The 16,965-nt window shown below is 36.2% G+C and overlaps 1 protein-coding gene across 1 annotated transcript in view; it reads left to right on the forward strand.

The window, feature by feature from the left end:
• Positions 1-597: 597 nt before the first annotated feature.
• Positions 598-16,965, forward strand: part of LOC112976502 (membrane-bound O-acyltransferase domain-containing protein 2-like) — a gene marked incomplete at its 3' end in the record, with an annotated part of 40,546 nt that continues 24,178 nt past the window's right edge. The window contains exons 1-3 of the mRNA XM_026087830.1: positions 598-663; positions 3,300-3,445; positions 6,587-6,664. Of these exons, the coding sequence (XP_025943615.1) occupies positions 598-663; positions 3,300-3,445; positions 6,587-6,664 (290 nt within the window). The remainder of the gene's footprint in view (positions 664-3,299; positions 3,446-6,586; positions 6,665-16,965) is intronic.

Consider the following 16,965-nt stretch of genomic DNA (forward strand, 5'->3'; position numbering starts at 1 on the left):
GCATTTATTTTATGTAGTCTTCTGATGGCTGTGGTCAAATATGCACAAACATGTCTACAGGGAAACTTAAGGTTTTTGTGTTCAGTATGTGATGCAGATGGTAAGTATTTAATGGGTCATAGGATGAGGGCAAAAACTGGGCAATTGTCCATTTGCTGAATGAAGCAGAAATCCTGCTGGGGGAAAAGAGAGTAACACAGGAGAAAGAGTATTATCAAAAATAGACATATAAAAGGCCAAATTGAAGTTGCATAGTTTTGAAATCCTAACTTCTGCATAGTTCAGTTTTTCAAATACTTATTTAATGTTTTGGGTAGATTTGATATAATTACAAGTCTGTAAAAAACACCAGTGCTTTGTAATCTACATTTCATTGCACTCTGAGGCAACTGTGTGATTGGATTGGTAGGAACGGGGAAGGAACACTAGGTAGTGTGTGAGCATTGCATTAATGTCTTTTATTTGTCTAAGTATACATCTGTTTGTGCATTTCTGAGAAGAACATTTCTGAGAAGAAGTTTAAAAATGCCTGCTGGTAATTTGAGTCACTTGTAAGGAAGGCTTTCAGAACAAGATTATTATTTGAGTCATTTAGGTATGTCTGAAACACCAACATTAGGGATTGACATCCTTGGAAGTGTTGCTTGTAGTGTTGGTCTAAAGGTATGATATCCTGCATTTTATTGCTGTTCTAAACATATCTCTGTAGGGGAAGGTGTTTGTTTCAGTTTAATGGGATACTGTTTTTAGGGTCTTAGATTCAGTCGTTTGGATAATAGCTGAAACAAGGGCTGGTGAAAGGAGTCTGCAGGTAGGGACTGAAGAGGGGACACCTTTTGTTCAGATTCTCTTTGCATGTTTTATATGAGACTTTTCCACTTTCCTGAACCTAAAGGCTCATTCTGAGTTATGAAATTCAAGGTTTGTTTCATTTGTGTCCTTTCCTGTAGAGAAGCTAAGACGGGTCAGAGATGCCAAGCTCTGCCCTCCTTTACCATGGTAGTGCTAAGAGCCAGGTGATGATCTCTCTTCTTCCCCGGGTCTTGGTACATTGCTTTGAGGGATAATTTGAAAAAGGGGAACATCATGAGACTCCAATTGGCAGATCATCTCCAAAAGCAACCAAAGCAGTGATTTCTGTATATTCAGTAAACTCATCAATGCTAACTTGTTCACAGTGCTAATGTCTACAGATGGATATCCATGCCTGTTTCTTCCCTTTGTCTCTTCACCTCTGCCTCACTGTGTATCTGTCACTATTTTTTTCTTCTCTTTGCTCATGTGTGTGTGCTTTCTTTTAGTTTTATGTCTATTTTCCTGGAAGTAACTTGTCAGCTTGGAAAATGCTTTTTCAGTATGCGCATGCATCCCTTCCCACTCTCCTATTCTGTCTAGGGTGTGAGTTCTTTGGGTCAGAAACAGAGGACTACTCTGTAGTATACATAGCATAATTTATATAATAAATGTTCAAAACAAATATAGACACTCAATTCATAATTAATTACTTTGCTTTATTTTTTCCTTCTTGCTCTCTTTTTAAAAACATTGTCAGTTTGTTTCTCTCCRTGATTCATTAAACTTGAACTGTTAACCTGAACTGATATTAAACTGTTTTGTATGAGACTTTTCCGCATTTCTAAACCTGCAGACTCATCCTGAGTTATAAATCTCATCCTGTTTCATTTACATCGTCTCTTTATCTCAGGAGATAAAGCAGGTCAAGTTACAGCCTGAAAGCATATCTCCTTATTCATTTAGGATTTCTCAGATACTGTTTAAAAGCATGCTGTAAATGTGGGAGTAAGAAAATGGATAGCAAAGTGTATGTGATGGTTTAGTTTAGAGAACCTCCTCCTGTTAAGCAGAGGAGCCCTGTACTCTGAGTGTCTTTCCTGGCTAGCACTTAATGCTTGTATAACTTGGTATTAGAGRAAGTTTTAGAGTAGTTCAGAAAAACAGGAATTATCCTTGGATTTGCAGATGGCATCTATGGAATAGACCTTAAAAAAAAAAAAAAAAAGTTGTGTAGGTAGCTAGTGTTATTTAATTTCTACTTTAAATGTGTCAGTGTTGGCACACTCACACCCGTATCTGTTATTGCTTGAAGCTTGGCTGGAAAATCGTGAAGAAAGGGAATGGACTAACCAAATCAAGGTACTAGAGGTGTTCATTGTGGTGCTGCAAGCATGCGTATTAGGCCTGTTGTCATGAGCATAAAAATACTGATGTCATTGAACCCTGTGATATCTTAAGTGTATTAAGATTAAGCATATATTTCAGCAGTGCTAAGTGGCATAAAACAGGCTAAAACCCCATTGTGCTAAGGACTGTTCAAGCATACAGTATGTGGAAGTTTCTTGTTTCAAAGAGCTTATGATCCAAAAGTAGCAGTCTTCGAACTGTTGCTTGGGATGACTTGGGACACTTGTCAGACAAGGGAAACTGTTAGGCAGTTTTCTATGGAAGGGAAATGTCCTTTTCTAAATAAAGGAATCTTAAATTCACCCAGCTTTTTGTGGCTTAAGACAATTCTGGTAGCAGTTGTTATATCTGAGGAAGTTATTTCTTTATCATGCCCTTAAATTATCTTAAGTATCTTAAATTTTTCAGACCACAGTCAGAATGATTTTTTTTTTTCCTCATTGGTTTGGTTTTTTAATTCCACTTTTTCTTTCAGCRCCCTAATGTCTTTAATACACAAGAGATTTGCTGTATTCTAGAATAAATGGCCTGAAGGGAGGGAGAATTTGTGAAACCATCCTATTTGAATGCACAGGAGGAAAACCCAGTGTGCAACCATGCTGTTTATCTGATTGCGTACCGCTGAAGTGTACTTCAGTGAGTTCTGATTCAGCATAGGCCACTGAAGTGAGCTGCCGGTAATTTGTGTAGCTGATGTGTTTTTCCCAGTGAGGCTCATTAGAAAACAAAACAAAACAAAAATCCAGACCTTCTTGTTACTTGGAGAGTATGAATGATTCCATGATTGATAAATGATATGTAAAATTCACAGAAAAATATGTAAAAATGGTAACTTTTTTTCCCTGATTCATGCCCAGACTKTCCCTATGGGATTCTATGGTGAATCTTCTTTTCTTTTTTTTCGGTGCTCATGGCAGCAATGTGTTCTGTTCCGTTGGGGGGAAGTGGCGCTCGGGAGAAGTTCCTTCAAATTGACATGCTGTGATAAACGAGAGCTGTGGCAGAGCCAGGAATGCTGAAAATGCATGGATATTTCTGTTAGTGAATCTTTAATATGGGACTGTATGAGATGACTTTTTGCTTTTCTTTCTGTGCAGGTCAACTTTGTAGTGTGCCAGCTGTTTGCCTTGCTTGCAGCTATCTGGTTTCGAACATACCTTCATTCAAGCAAAACCAGCCCATTTATAAGACATGTTGTTGCAACCCTCTTGGGCCTTTATCTTGCACTTTTTTGTTTTGGATGGTAAGTTGTGCTTAGTTTCACTTTTCAGGGATTTGTAGACTTTCATTTTCTGTTTGGAGAGAAACAAAGTTTTGTTACAAGGAAATTTACTACATAATTCTGTGTTTTCTGGCTGCTGCAGACAAATGTACAGAAGTATAACAGATGGAAAATGGTTTAAACTTTCTAGCATAGTGCAGATTTGGAAACTTTTTTTCTTTTATATTTTGGAGGGAAGGTGGTTTTCTCTTTAAAAAACATAAATACATTTTCTGCAGTTGCTGCTTTCACACCTTGATCTGTTCAAAGTGTAGCAAGTCAGAATTAGAGTAAGGCTAATAAAAGAAATGCATGTAGTTTGATTTCTTTTTTTATGCTCCTCCCTTGCAGCTCCCCATCCCTGCAACTGCTGTACAAAACTAGCTTAAGTGGCTCTCATCTTACCAAGTTGGTTTAAGATGTTTACCCTGCTATAAACCCAAATTGGCTCTTAATTCAAAGTGTTTGTCTAACTTCAAGTGTAGGTGAATACAAGTCGTACTGACTTTTGCAAAGTAGCACTGAACTAGGGGGAATTAATCCTTTCCCTCAATCTGTTGTGCAGGTGGGAAGATGCACACAGTGCATGTGTGCCCATGTCTGTGAACACACACAGTGTATACAGCTCTTGGATTTCCAAACCACAGATTTGGGTTCTATATTGGCATGTCACAGAGGCTTCTGGACTTTAGTTTGTAGATACTACTTTTAAATTTAGGAAAAGAAAAATCAGTAAGTTTTATTCTTGGGACTTGTATGTGCAGTTTACTTACATGTATGTGCAGTTTACTTACATGTATGTGCGGTTTACTTACATGTATGTATACTTGCATAATTCCCATGCACTACTTAAACATTTGGCCCTGGTATTCTGTTTTGAGAGAATAATCTGATGTCAAAGATTTCCAGTCCTGGCACAAAATGAGATGGGGGATATGGTGTCATGTGCTGCTGTGTGGGTGGTGGGTTTTGTTTTTGAGAGAGCTATGTTAGCTTTAGAAACACATTTTATATGTGTTTCTTTGGAAAAAGAATTTATCAACTGTAGCTTGTAATTAAAAAAAAAAAAGTGTTACCAGTTTTTCACATCTGAAATCTATAGATGGGAGACTTGAGAAAGAAATGACCCCCAACAGACAAATACAGATTTGTGGAAGCCTCTCATTGGCAATACGCAAATGTGCCAACTATTTTCCATATTGCTTAAGTATGCAAAGTACAAATGTTTTTTTTKGGGGGGGGGGTTGTTTTCCCCCACCCCCCAAGAAAATAATTAAGCATATTAAGTTACAAATTTCTGGTACCCCTCCCTTCAGCAACTCTTCAGTTATGTTTTCACATATATGTGTATGAGAGAGGGAAACAGTCACTGTTGTCTTATGCAGAGTTTATAGTAAATATAGACTTGCAGAAAATCCCATGCAAAATTTAAACAAGAGAAATAATTTGAAATCTGCTGCCTTTTAAGACTATATTGGTCATGTTGTCTTTTCCAAGTTCAGGTCCATTAGTCTTCAGTCATCTTTGTAATGCTCGGGATGGTGATCTGGTATAGGAAGAAAGGGGATAACTCCCTTGGGATAATAGCAAATAGCATAAAAGGCCTAGAATACACCTTGTTTATAGCTAATTTTTTTCATATTGTCTTTAGATGCATCTTTTCTATTAATTTTTGAATCTGAGATCCATCATAGTGCTATTATTTACAGGTGATATACTGAAAGAGTAATAATTTCAGGGATTGGCTTGCCCATTCCACCATTAAACTTGTTCTTTATAACAAAAGATTTGGGCACAATTTCTAAAAATTAAAAATAAATTGTGTTCATGTTCATTTAAAAAATGTGTGGCTGATATGAAAAGAAAAAGTGATTTTTTTATTGACATTTTCATATGATAAATGTACATTTGAATTTTAACTAGTCATATCTCAAATGAGATTAGCTAGCAGTGATTCATAGGAGCATGTGCAGAGGAGATCTAGTCTTCCATAAAAAGTCAGGATTTTCAAGGTTAGTTAAAATCTAGATGAATTATTTTTCTCTCAATTCATTGTTTGTAGACTTCTTAGGAATTTTTTTGGATGGAACTTCAATTCTTGCTGAATAGCTTTGGTGACATTTCGGTATGAATGAATGAGGAGAGAAATTAGAAGACTGTGGGTGATAAGCTGAAAGAGAATAATATGAGTAAAATAGAATAGTAGCTGCTTTTTAGGCTGTGTTTGTATGTGGAAAAATTCCCAAACTAGATCAGTGTGTCACTTGAGCACATGTGAGCATTTAGAGTAGAGTACCAAAGTGAAAGAAAATCAGCTTACTAAAGACAAAACACATTTCCCCCTCACTGATAATGGTTTGCCGCCAGTGCTCTACTTGCTTAATGAAATATAATTTCTAGGTGCGCCCCCCCCCCTCAAAAAAAAAAAAAAAATCCCAGCTGAAAACTTATGGTAGTATGCTGAGGAAAATGAATAAGGAGAACAAGTCAGTTGTGCTAAATACTAAGTCTAAGTTGGAGGTTAGAGCACCTTTATGAAATAACTCTACAGTTTCTTTCTGTGTGGTGTTTGTTAGGTGTGTGTGGCGTGGTGTTTTTTTTTTTTGTTGTTTGTTTGTTTGTTTGAGACCATCATCAACAAAACATCATCTCTTTACTAGTTACTGAATACTGTGGGCAAGGAGACTGCCTAGGCAGAGTTATATTGGCTGGGAAATCTTCCCATATATTGATATTCTGGATAAATAAGATAGCTGTCTCAGATATGGCCAACAATACTGTTGCAGATAGGTAAAAAAATGAGTATGGAAGGTGAACCACAAAACATAAATGCTGCTTTCACTTTGCATTATTTTATATGTAAATGCTATACGACCTATTCTTTGTGTTGCAAGGATTACCAGCGTTTCTTCAGTTCTCAGTTATTGCTCTCAATACCATGCTAAGGGAGGAAGCTGTCCACAGAAAATAGGCTACAGAAAACTCAAGCAGAACACAACTTTTTGGGGGAAGAATTGATGGGGCAAAAAATTTTATGAATTTCTTTAATTTCACATTAAAGTAGTAAGTATATGTAGCTTATTGTTAATACCTTGAATAATTTGCTATTTTTTTCCTCCTTAGGTATGCCTTACATTTTGTTATACAAAGTGGAATTTCCTACTATATCATGATCATAATAGGAATTGAAAATATGCACAAGTAAGTTTAAGTTCTGAATAAACTTGTTCATATTTTTTTCCTTTTAAAGAACGCTCCTATTTAGCTTTTTAATAACTATGTATGTATGTCATACTAATGCTTATATCAGGATATTCAGCTCTTTTCAGTATTTGAATTCTAACTAAGCACGGTTTTATTTCCAGGACAGAAAACTAAAACTTTCTACATTCGGCAATATCCCCTTTAAGACTGTTTTCTGTTCTTTGCATTCTGATTTTAATGTGTTTTGCTGTTACTTGATCATAAATAATTTTAGGTGTCTCACAGATATGTGAGTTAACTCTGYGAATGTAACTTTGTAACCTTCCAAAACTAGTAGAAGGAAGATATCTGAAAGGAACAGGATTTATGACAAACTTCATTTTAAGTACTAGGGGTTTCTGCTATTCCTTTTTTTGTTTTATAAGAATGGAATGTATGAATGCTGTCTTGAATTCAGAATACTGTCATATAAATACATATGTAGGGCATTATTTTAACTTAGTATCTGAATCCGTCCATAACAGAATTAGTTTCTTTTGTTCATTCAGTCTTAAAAACAAGAAAGAATTCTTTTACTACTGTACGCATATGTTTTAATATTCCAGTAGTCTAGAGATCAGAACCAAATTAGGGTCCCACTGTGTTAATTCCTGCATAAATGTTTAATAAAAGAGCAAATTCTTGCTTGAACAGATTCCTGAAGTACATGCGGCTGTCAGGAAAGATGTTTTTTATATTGAAAAAAGAAAAAAAAAGAAAAAAAGAAATTGCTTTATAGTGAAAGGCTGTGCAAAGCCAGGGTGGCCTGAATTCGTGGTATTGTCTGTTAGAACACACTGCTTCTTTATACTCTGTTACTGAATATAATTTTACTGTCTCTTGAAATATGCCATATTAGGCTCCTATTTTCAGGCTTTGCAGAAAATCCTGAAATATTTAAACTATTACAAATGTGAGAGAGCTTTAGTTGGTGGGATTGCTTAGTTTATTTTCCAGTGGTTGCTTTGATCAGCGTTTGTTTTAAAAMTTGTCCATATCAATTTCTCTTCAGAAACAGGCTACATACCTTGTAACTTACATTAATATTCTAAAGTCAATTATGAGTGTGGTTAAATGCTCCTGCACAGCAAAAAGAAAAATACTTTTGAAAGTGAATACTTTAGAAAGTCTACAGAGGAATATATTACTAAACAAATACTTAACTACAGAATAGCTTAAAAAACAAAAAGCTGTAGTTCAAATTCAAAACAACATGAATATTACTTTCCTGTTGCAGTCTCTTTTCTGTGTATATTTGTGAATATGTTTGGGTGGTTATCCCCTACCCCTTCTCTTTTGATTTAAATCAAATGTATTTAGATTTTTTGGAACTCACCTTCTTTGAAAAAATTATATTAGTTTTTTTTCTACTGTGCGAACTCTGAATTTAGCCTGAGATGTGTTCTGTAGTAGTACTGATGAAAAGTATGTGGTGGTTTCATTGTTAATTTCTTTCTGGAAGTTCCCACCATGTGCTGGATATTTTGCGAAAATTCAAGAGTTTCACCCTGTAACCCCTCGTGTTCCCAAAGAAGGGAGAATGGTTGAAGGATTTACTGTGCTCTTTATCTCGCCTAACAAGGAGCATTCTTCCCAACTTGGGAACCATTGATTCTGTAGCATTGTAAAATTCAAATTGGAATTTGTCTATAATAAGATTAGTCTTTCAAGTGCAGTATCCAAGCTGCAATTTTAAGGAATTTCCGTCAAATTTCCGAACATTTTTCAATATAGTGTAAATCTTTTTGTACCAGGGAGGTATACTTGGATCTTTCTCAAAACAAATTACATAAACTTCGTGTTGTAAAAAGGAATCTAGCAGTGATTGACTTCCCTTATAGTGAGAGGCAGGTAGACATGTCTGTATTTAACATTCCTAAGTTGGAGCAAGAGAACTCCATAGTTTCTTCCTGATTCATACAAGCTGGTTTAACTCCGTGGCCTGATCTGCTGAAATGATTGCTGTGCCATGCAGCAGAGGAATCTCTCTTGTATGTGAATACTCTCTATTATGTATTTGAATACTCTCTATTATTCCTAGTTGCTGCCCAGGTGGGAGGTGAAAATCTAGATTTGACTAGCAGACTTATGTTGCGGAATCATGGTATGAAGTAACTTAACATTGGATAAAGCTGGGAAGCGTCTCTTTTTTCAATGGAGGAAAAAAATGTAACAAATAGAGTAGTTCTATTTATGTTACTTGTATGCATCACTTGATACAAATAAAACATTAAAATGAATCCTGTATGAATGATAAGAATAAATTTTAAGCAAATAACTTGAAACAAAATTATTGTTAGTTGAATAATGCTTATTTTTCTAGTCAGCATAAAAGCTAAAATGAGCAGCAAGTATTCAATCATTTTTTTTTCCTCAAGCTTATTTTAATGATATGATTTAATGAATTGAGTTTAAGTGAAAAGGATCACAATGCTTCCTTTTTTTTCTGCATAACTGTGCAGTTTTTAAGTACAATTTTCAGCCTTATTGTTCATTGCACTCTTATCTATTTTGGAAACCTGCATTTGTAACTTGGAGTATGAGATCAGAGGGAGTATTAGAATGCCATTAAAATGGGTTTCGAAACCAAAATTGAAATTTAGTTTCACGGTTTAGTGCCTAACAGTTTTATAGCCCCTTTCATGGTTCCTTTCAGCTGGTTCCTGCTGATTGATGCAACAATGTGATAGAAATTGTAAACATCTGGGAGTTTGGAAATTCAAGGTGGTAGTTCTRCTGCAAGAGAGTAGCTGGCAGCAGTAGAAGAAATTCAGCTTTAGCTTACTGTATGCAAAAGCCATGGTGACCATGTCCACGCTAAATAAAAAGTAACAGCAGGACCAGGAAGCAAGCTTGAGTGTTGGACTGTGCACTGCACTACCTGTTATGGTATGGTTTTGGCCTCTTCAGCTAGTGCAAAGATGATGCTTGGATGCTGTCTCGGAAATGGCAAGCTCCAGCAGCCACTCCTAGAAAGTGGTAGAGCCACGACTGTACCAGGTTTGGTTCCTCCATTGTCACAGTAGCCCRGGAGGGGTAATGCCTCTCGGTATCGCTGTGTGCCCATATTTTGTACTGAAGGAATGTACCATGTACTCCTAATTTTCTGCTATGAAAATGCCACTCTGATAACTTTCTTGTATGGCAGTTTGAACTGAAACAAATGTGAACAACCTCCCTCCCGACCTAAATGTTTGTCTTCAGGCCACGAATGCATCACATGGAGACCAGAGGAGATTCAAGGCTAAGTGCTGTATAGTGGCATCTGGCCTTAGGACTGGAGAATGGCCCCAGTCCATGTTTTACTGGTGTGCGTGCATGTGCACATACCTATATATGATGTAAATTTGGATCCAGGTGACTTTGTATTACGAAAGCATTTATGGGTATTGTACAAAAGGTTTTTGTCTGTGATTATCCAAATTGAAGTAAGTTTACTTTTCCCCCCACCTGCAGACTTCATGAGTATATGTAGGGAAAACCATTCTCCCTCTCCTTCCTGCTGCTTCTCCCTACCTCACAATGTGCCTTCTCATTCTCTTCTGCCTCTGTAAAAATTGTTCAGACTGCTTGATATTGAGATAACTGTTCTTCTTCTTAAACTGTTTCTCAGTTCTGCTATATACAGTGTATACTGGCTTTCCTTACAATATGATTTTTTTTATTTATTTACTTCTAAATTCTCCAAAGCAGACTTTCAGGCCTGATATTAATATTCTAAACCTCTGTCATTTTCTTAGTGTACTTCCACTGGATCCTAAAAGTCTCTGCTCTACAAGGTTCCTGCCTTTGCAGTTTTACTGAGAGGTCCTGGAACCTTTTGCAGCTATTGCTTCTAGGAGGTTAGTCTGGGCAATACATGGTAGGTTAAAGATGAAAAACCTACTTCAAAAAACAAACAACAAAAAACCCAAACCCTAAAAAAAGAACTGAACATATTAAGAAGGAGGAAAACCTTATTTTTATATTTTAGTGCTTTTAGAATGCAGTTAATTAGTGGAAGATAAGTTACCTAAGTAAGACTTGGACTTAACTAAAATCGATCCATTATTTGTATACTTAAGTTTTATTTAAATGAACTTTCAATGAAAGGCTGAGTGGTAACACTAGCTCTTCTGAATGGCTCAAAAACTCTTGTTTTGGATTTGTGACTAAGTTATGCTAATATTTATTTGTGACCCTCCTGTGGACTACTTAATTATGAAAATGAAAGGCGTGTTGACCAAATTCTCAATTCCAATAAATTTGCATTTGTACAAAAAGTGAATGTTTTACTGATATCATGTTAATTTCTTTGATATAATGTTAATTTCTTTTTTGTCTTTAAATTTATTCTGTTTCATTGTTTAGTTTAGAAATTGATACTTTTCTTGGAAGACAAAATCCAGAATGCCATGGGTTTTTTTCTTTAAAGTATTTGGTTAGTGTTAGCAAAGAGCTGTGTAAGCTATTCTTGCACAGATAATTTGATGACAAGATTTTTTAAGGTTCCTGTGCAACTGTTTCTTTTGAAATCATTGTTCATTTTATGGTTGGTAAATAAGATCTCTGTGCCTATGGGGAAAAGAAAGTCACAATTATAGGTCTCATAATTGCTTTGCTGAAGTCAGGAGGATTTTTTGGTTAATGACTTTATTGAGAGAAGATACAAATGCTAGCTGTGTCAGTGTAGGAATTGAGCCTGTTAATTTAAAAACAGTGCTGTTAATCTGTTAATTCAAATCTGGTAAATCTGTTAATGTAAAACCAAGCAGTAGGCATGCTGTTAGGGGTATATTATGTTCTACATTATGCCTGAAGTTGTAGGATGATAATAGTTTTCTTGTTCCAGAAGCCTAAAGTTGAACTATTAGAACTTATGGTGGGTTATTCTTGGTTTTGGAAAAAAATCTGATCAGCAAGCTGTTTTCCGGCATAGTTAAGTTATGAAAAGAAAACTAATGAAGGATGAAGAGGCCTGAATAGCACTAAGTATTTCATGTGCTGAGGGGGGGAGCAGAATTTTGATTTCAGGTATTTATCTTTTCCAGAGCTTTATAAAGTCTCTGGATTTCAGAAGTCTTAATGCTTATATTATGGAACACTTTAAAATCTCTCTTATGAAGTACTTTCCCCCTTCTTCCACAATTATATATAATACATTCTGTTTGGGATTGTATGTCACTTTGATGGAATAGAGGTAGTTGTTTATTTGGAAGACTAACTTTAGAAAATTATTCAATACATTTTAGCTATTTCTTAGCTCTCTTAGCAGTTGAAAACAAGAAAGAGAAGCTAAGACAGTGTTATTGACTAACTTTGATAGGTTCAGTCTGTGTGTATATATATGTTCATGTATGTGTGTGTATTTTAGATATATAAAAAACAGTAGGGTTATAAGCACCCTCTCTTCTCTTCTCCCCCCATTCCTCTCCAGATTCCCTGGATGTAGCTACTCCAGCCCCTTTCGAGGTGCTTCCTGGTCATCAAGAAGACTCTCTTTTATCCTCAAAGGAGGATCTGAAGCAGCATCTAAAATTAAGCATCAGCAAACCAACAGGCTGAAATTACAAAATCTAATAATCTTTAAAGATTTGACTTAGAAATGCTATCAATTTCTAATAATAATTTTAAGCAAACCTAGGATTGAAAACCTGCCAATGTAATTTTCATTTCTTTAAAGGGGAGAAGAGTATCCAGGGGACTTTAGGCTATTTGGCATAACTTCTCAGTTACAAATTTTATAACTTATTCAAGTAACTCAGAAATGTCTGATACATAGATAGCTGCCAAAGGACAGTGGCTATACACCTGGAGTCAGAATTTGTTGAAGTATTAATAGCTGCAGACTGTTCTGCATGAACAAACAAAATGTTTCCTTCATTTCTGCTTCAACAATTAGTTCAAATAAGATGAATTCATTCAGTTAAAGTAATTGAGAGCTGAAAAAGCAGAAGTGTCATCTTATCATCCACATAAGGATAAATGCAAGATGGGAGAAGATGAGATCTGCTGGTTCTATAGCCTTAAGTAATACCCAGATTGAAGAAAAACAACCACAACAAAACAGTACTGTTCTATCACTAGAAGCAATTCTTGTTGTTTTATCAGATCTGTGTTAAATGTAAAATAAACCCTGTTAAAACTGTATCATTATAAAATTTGTATTTGATTAAAAAGCAATTTTAAAGATTTTTGTATAGATGAGAATCAAATACGTGTTAAACAACATAATTCCTGCAGTATGCGTAGAACTCTCATTCTCTTMTATTAGCAGAAATAAACACAGAATTTAGTAAGTGGCTGTATTTAGGAGCATATTTTAATAGTTTTCAGCTAATAAGAATCTGTTTTCCATTCTGAAGTTGTATACCTTTTTCCCAAAGGAAACGGGATTGCACTTGTCAATTTTTCCTTTTAAAAAAAAAAAAAAAAAAGGATTCATGATCATTATAGGAAACTGTCTCAGCATAAGCAAAATTATAGCTAAAATAGCTGATGTGAATCTTGAATATATGAAAAGATCATCAGGTTCTATGTCCCCAAAGGGAGTGGTGAGATGTTTTGCAGAATTCTGTCCCATTCTAATAGCCAGGATTAAAGAATGATTTGGAAATACTGGATTTTTTTTTTTTTTTTTAAGAGCTCTAACAATGATTTGGGGGATTAAAACCAAGTCTTGTTAAGAATTTTGTGCTCAGTTTCTTCAGTGTATCCAGGAACTACAAGAGAGCAAAGTATTAACATAGGAGATGAAAATGTGGAGAATGTCTTAGCTTAGCAGCTGAAGCATTACAAAAGTCAGTTAATTGTACTGAAAGATAAGTGTTTTTTTTCTTCTAGTTGGAAACACTTTTCTGCTATCAGAAATATTAGTATGCCTCCATGCAGGAGGATGCTTCTCTTATGGAATTCACTAGTTGTTTTTTTTCCTTTATAGCCTAGCATTCAGTCTGGCTGTTAGACTGTCTTTCTAGTTTTATAAATCCTTGAGATTTTGCTCTTGTAATGGCAAAGGCTCCTCGTGTGTTTGTAGAAGTGAACACTAATTTTTTTTTGTTCAAGAATTCTGTTCAGCTTGCAAATATACATATATGAATACATATATGTACGTGTGTGTGTATAGATAGATATAGATATAAAGCTAGACTGAGTCAAAACGGAACTATCACAGATAACAGAAGACATGAAGTTTGTGATCTGGAATAGGCTTCACCTTTTAGTAAAAATTTACTATCCGTAGAAAATTTTGTCCTTAGCTGTGGCATCTAGCTTCATTATATAGCTAAGTCAGATAACCTACTTGAAGGTCTTAACTTGAGTAAACCTTGCACATGAGAGGTCTGCACAACTCAAGTTCCTGTATCCTGCTGGTCCTGTCCTTGGTAATGTGTGGAGCTGGGATGTATCCTGTGTGACTGGAGCATATCCTGTAGTTGTCTGCAGTTTAATAACTGCCTCTGACACGCTCTTTGCCTCTCTCTTACATCAAATTATTCATCAAAACCACTTGCAGTTTAAAACTGACCTACCAAATTCAAAAGACAATAAATATCCCTGTTTACTTTTCTGGAGCTTGGAAATTGTGGTTAATAATGTTATGGGGTTTTTGAGTATGCTTTATTGATTGATTTTTCTTCACGGTTGGTTATGTTTGCTTTTTGTGATCTTTATCTAGGGAAGCCTGGGCCAAACTGTAGGAACRGAAGCACTGGCTAGCGGCAGGTAGTGATTCCTTGTGTTCTGAAGGTTTAGCCGTTACAAAAATAGCCATGTAAATGGTGGTTGCCTTCAATGACTTGAAAAGTGAGCGTGTGTTGATGTAAATAACTGAAGGAATTTCCTAGTAATCCTCATGAATTTCTTTTGGAGGTATTTGTTTTAAATAGCTATTGCAAGTTCATCCACTACTTTGATAACTTCTTGTTAACTATCCTGGCTATGTTTTGATAGAACTCAATGTAGTGTTTAAAACAAAGGTGTAGGTTTAAAACAACACTTATTTAACCTTGTTGAATTGAAATGTTAGAATGGAAAGGCCTTGACCGATTGTATTTTTTTTTAATTACAGAAATGGAACAAAAATAGAGCTGGGATTTTCTTATTCTTGATGCCTGTCACTTTTTTGCCTTATTTTTAAATTGCTAAATGCATTTAATTCCCCCCAATCCCGTCGCTCCCTCCCCTCCCCCCCCCCACATATGTATGGAGGAGGAGGAAGGGACGACAGGAATCTTAGTGTCTGAGGCTTTGTGAAGTGTGGCACTTAAAAATAGGCTGGCAAAGGTGATAAACAGCAATGCAAAGAAGTGTTGTTACCACTTCAGTTGCATTGAAACAAAAGGAACATATACTGTCTTAATGTAGCTAGAACAAACTCTGATTATACATTTTGTATTTCCAGGGAGAACAGTCTAATTTAGTTTGTTTTAAATCTTCCCCCTTCTTTTTCCCCCACTTTGTTCATGGCACCCCAGGAAAGGAATTCACAGAAGCCCAGGTGTGCTGACAATGTTGCTGGCATATAAAATCTCTATCATTATGCTTGAGAGAACTCGGGTGAAAAAATTTCTGGACTTCTGCTTTATGAAGTAGCTATTAGATGTTTAATTGAAAGATGGTCCTCTTCACTCCCTAAACTTGAGACTTATAGTAAGTAGCTTTTTCACTCTGTGTGAGAACATAGAGAACAATCTTTTCTTGGAACGAAGCACTAACGTGGAATGGTTGGGTGCATTAGAAATGTGTTGGGCTGAGTAGCTATTGCTTTTTGGCTTGCATAGATGTCAGCATCTTTTTTCTTCTGTGCTCAGAAGGAAGCTGTATTAATCAAGCAAAGGCAAATTGATAGTGAGAGTAAAGTCATGTTTTCTGGGCACTGTATTTATTTCGTAATTCTTGAAAGCTGTAGCATTTATATAGATACCTTTTCAAGGCACATTGCTCTGCCTGTCGTGCTGCCAAACAACCTGACTGCTAGTAAATCATGGTATCATTGCTGCATGGTTTCTTACCTCAGCAAACTATTGATGTCAAATAAAGCAGGCTCCCTACAAAATGAAGTGGCAGAATGAATTGTACCTAGAAGAGTTTGGTGAAAGCTCTGTTCTTCAGCTGCTGCTGATAAGAGCTGATTAAAAATTCTGGTTGTATAGTATTGCCTGAGTTGTACCGGTTGTATTTGGGATGGAAGGATTAGGTGCAAGTATTTTGTATGTTGTAGTCAACTCTTTTCTGTAAGCGTGTGTTTTTGCACTCTTTTTATTCTTTGAAATACCTTGTGATTGTGACAAATTTCACTTGAGTAATTATGACAAACTGTTAATAATCATTTCACTTTCTTTAATGGAACTGTTTACTGTAAATTATGCAAGTCAATTTTGCCTGCAGAACTGTGAGTGATGGTGTACAAAGTGTCTGGGTTGGAGCTAAAAGGTGTTTAAAGAGGCAAAAGAAGTACACCTGTATTGAAAAGGGTCATCGCCATTTAAAAACAAACAAGCCTCAAAACAAAACAAAAAAACCCTGCTTGTGCTTTGTTTCCTTTAAAGGGAAGTGGATATAAATTAGAAGCCTTGATATTTAGAAAATACATACTTCTGCATTTTAAAATCCAGTGTCTCAGTTGAGCATATGTTAGATGAAATAATTAGTTTCAGATAGTATCTTTACTGAAAACGCTGACAGACTACTACAGCTGATCAGTTAATCAGTTTTACAGATAAAATGCCATTTTTGGAAGTCTAAGATGAGACTGTAGCATCATGAAATAGTTAAGGTTGGAATGGTCAGCTAGTCCAACCTCTCTACTCAAAGCAGAGTCAACTAGAGCAGGTTGCTTGGGACCATGCCTAGTTTGGGTTTTAGCTATTTAGACCACCTCTGTCTCTTATTGTTTGCATTGCCCAGCACCTCTGTCTTTCAAGAAATTGCTGTTCTATGAGCAGTATATAATAAGAGAAGTATGATCACAGAAGGGTTGAGGTTGGAAGGGACCTCTGGGGATCCTCTAGTCCAACCACCCTGCTCAAGCAGGGTCACCTAGAGCACGTTGCCCAGGATTGTGTCCAGATGACTTTTGAATATCTCCAAGGAAGGAGGCTCCACAACCTCTCTGGGCAACCTGTGCCAGTGCTCGTCACCCTCGCAGTAAGGAAGTTTTTCCCCATGTTCGGATGGAACTGTCTGTGTTTCAGTTTGTGCCTGTTGCCTCGCCTGTTGCCTCTTGTCCTGTTGCTGGGCACCACTGAAAAGAGTCTGGCCCCATCCTCTTGACATCC

The sequence above is a fragment of the Apteryx rowi genome, unplaced genomic scaffold (genome assembly GCF_003343035.1).
Source record: "Apteryx rowi isolate R43461 unplaced genomic scaffold, aptRow1 scaffold_738, whole genome shotgun sequence".
Lineage (NCBI taxonomy): Eukaryota > Metazoa > Chordata > Aves > Apterygiformes > Apterygidae > Apteryx > Apteryx rowi.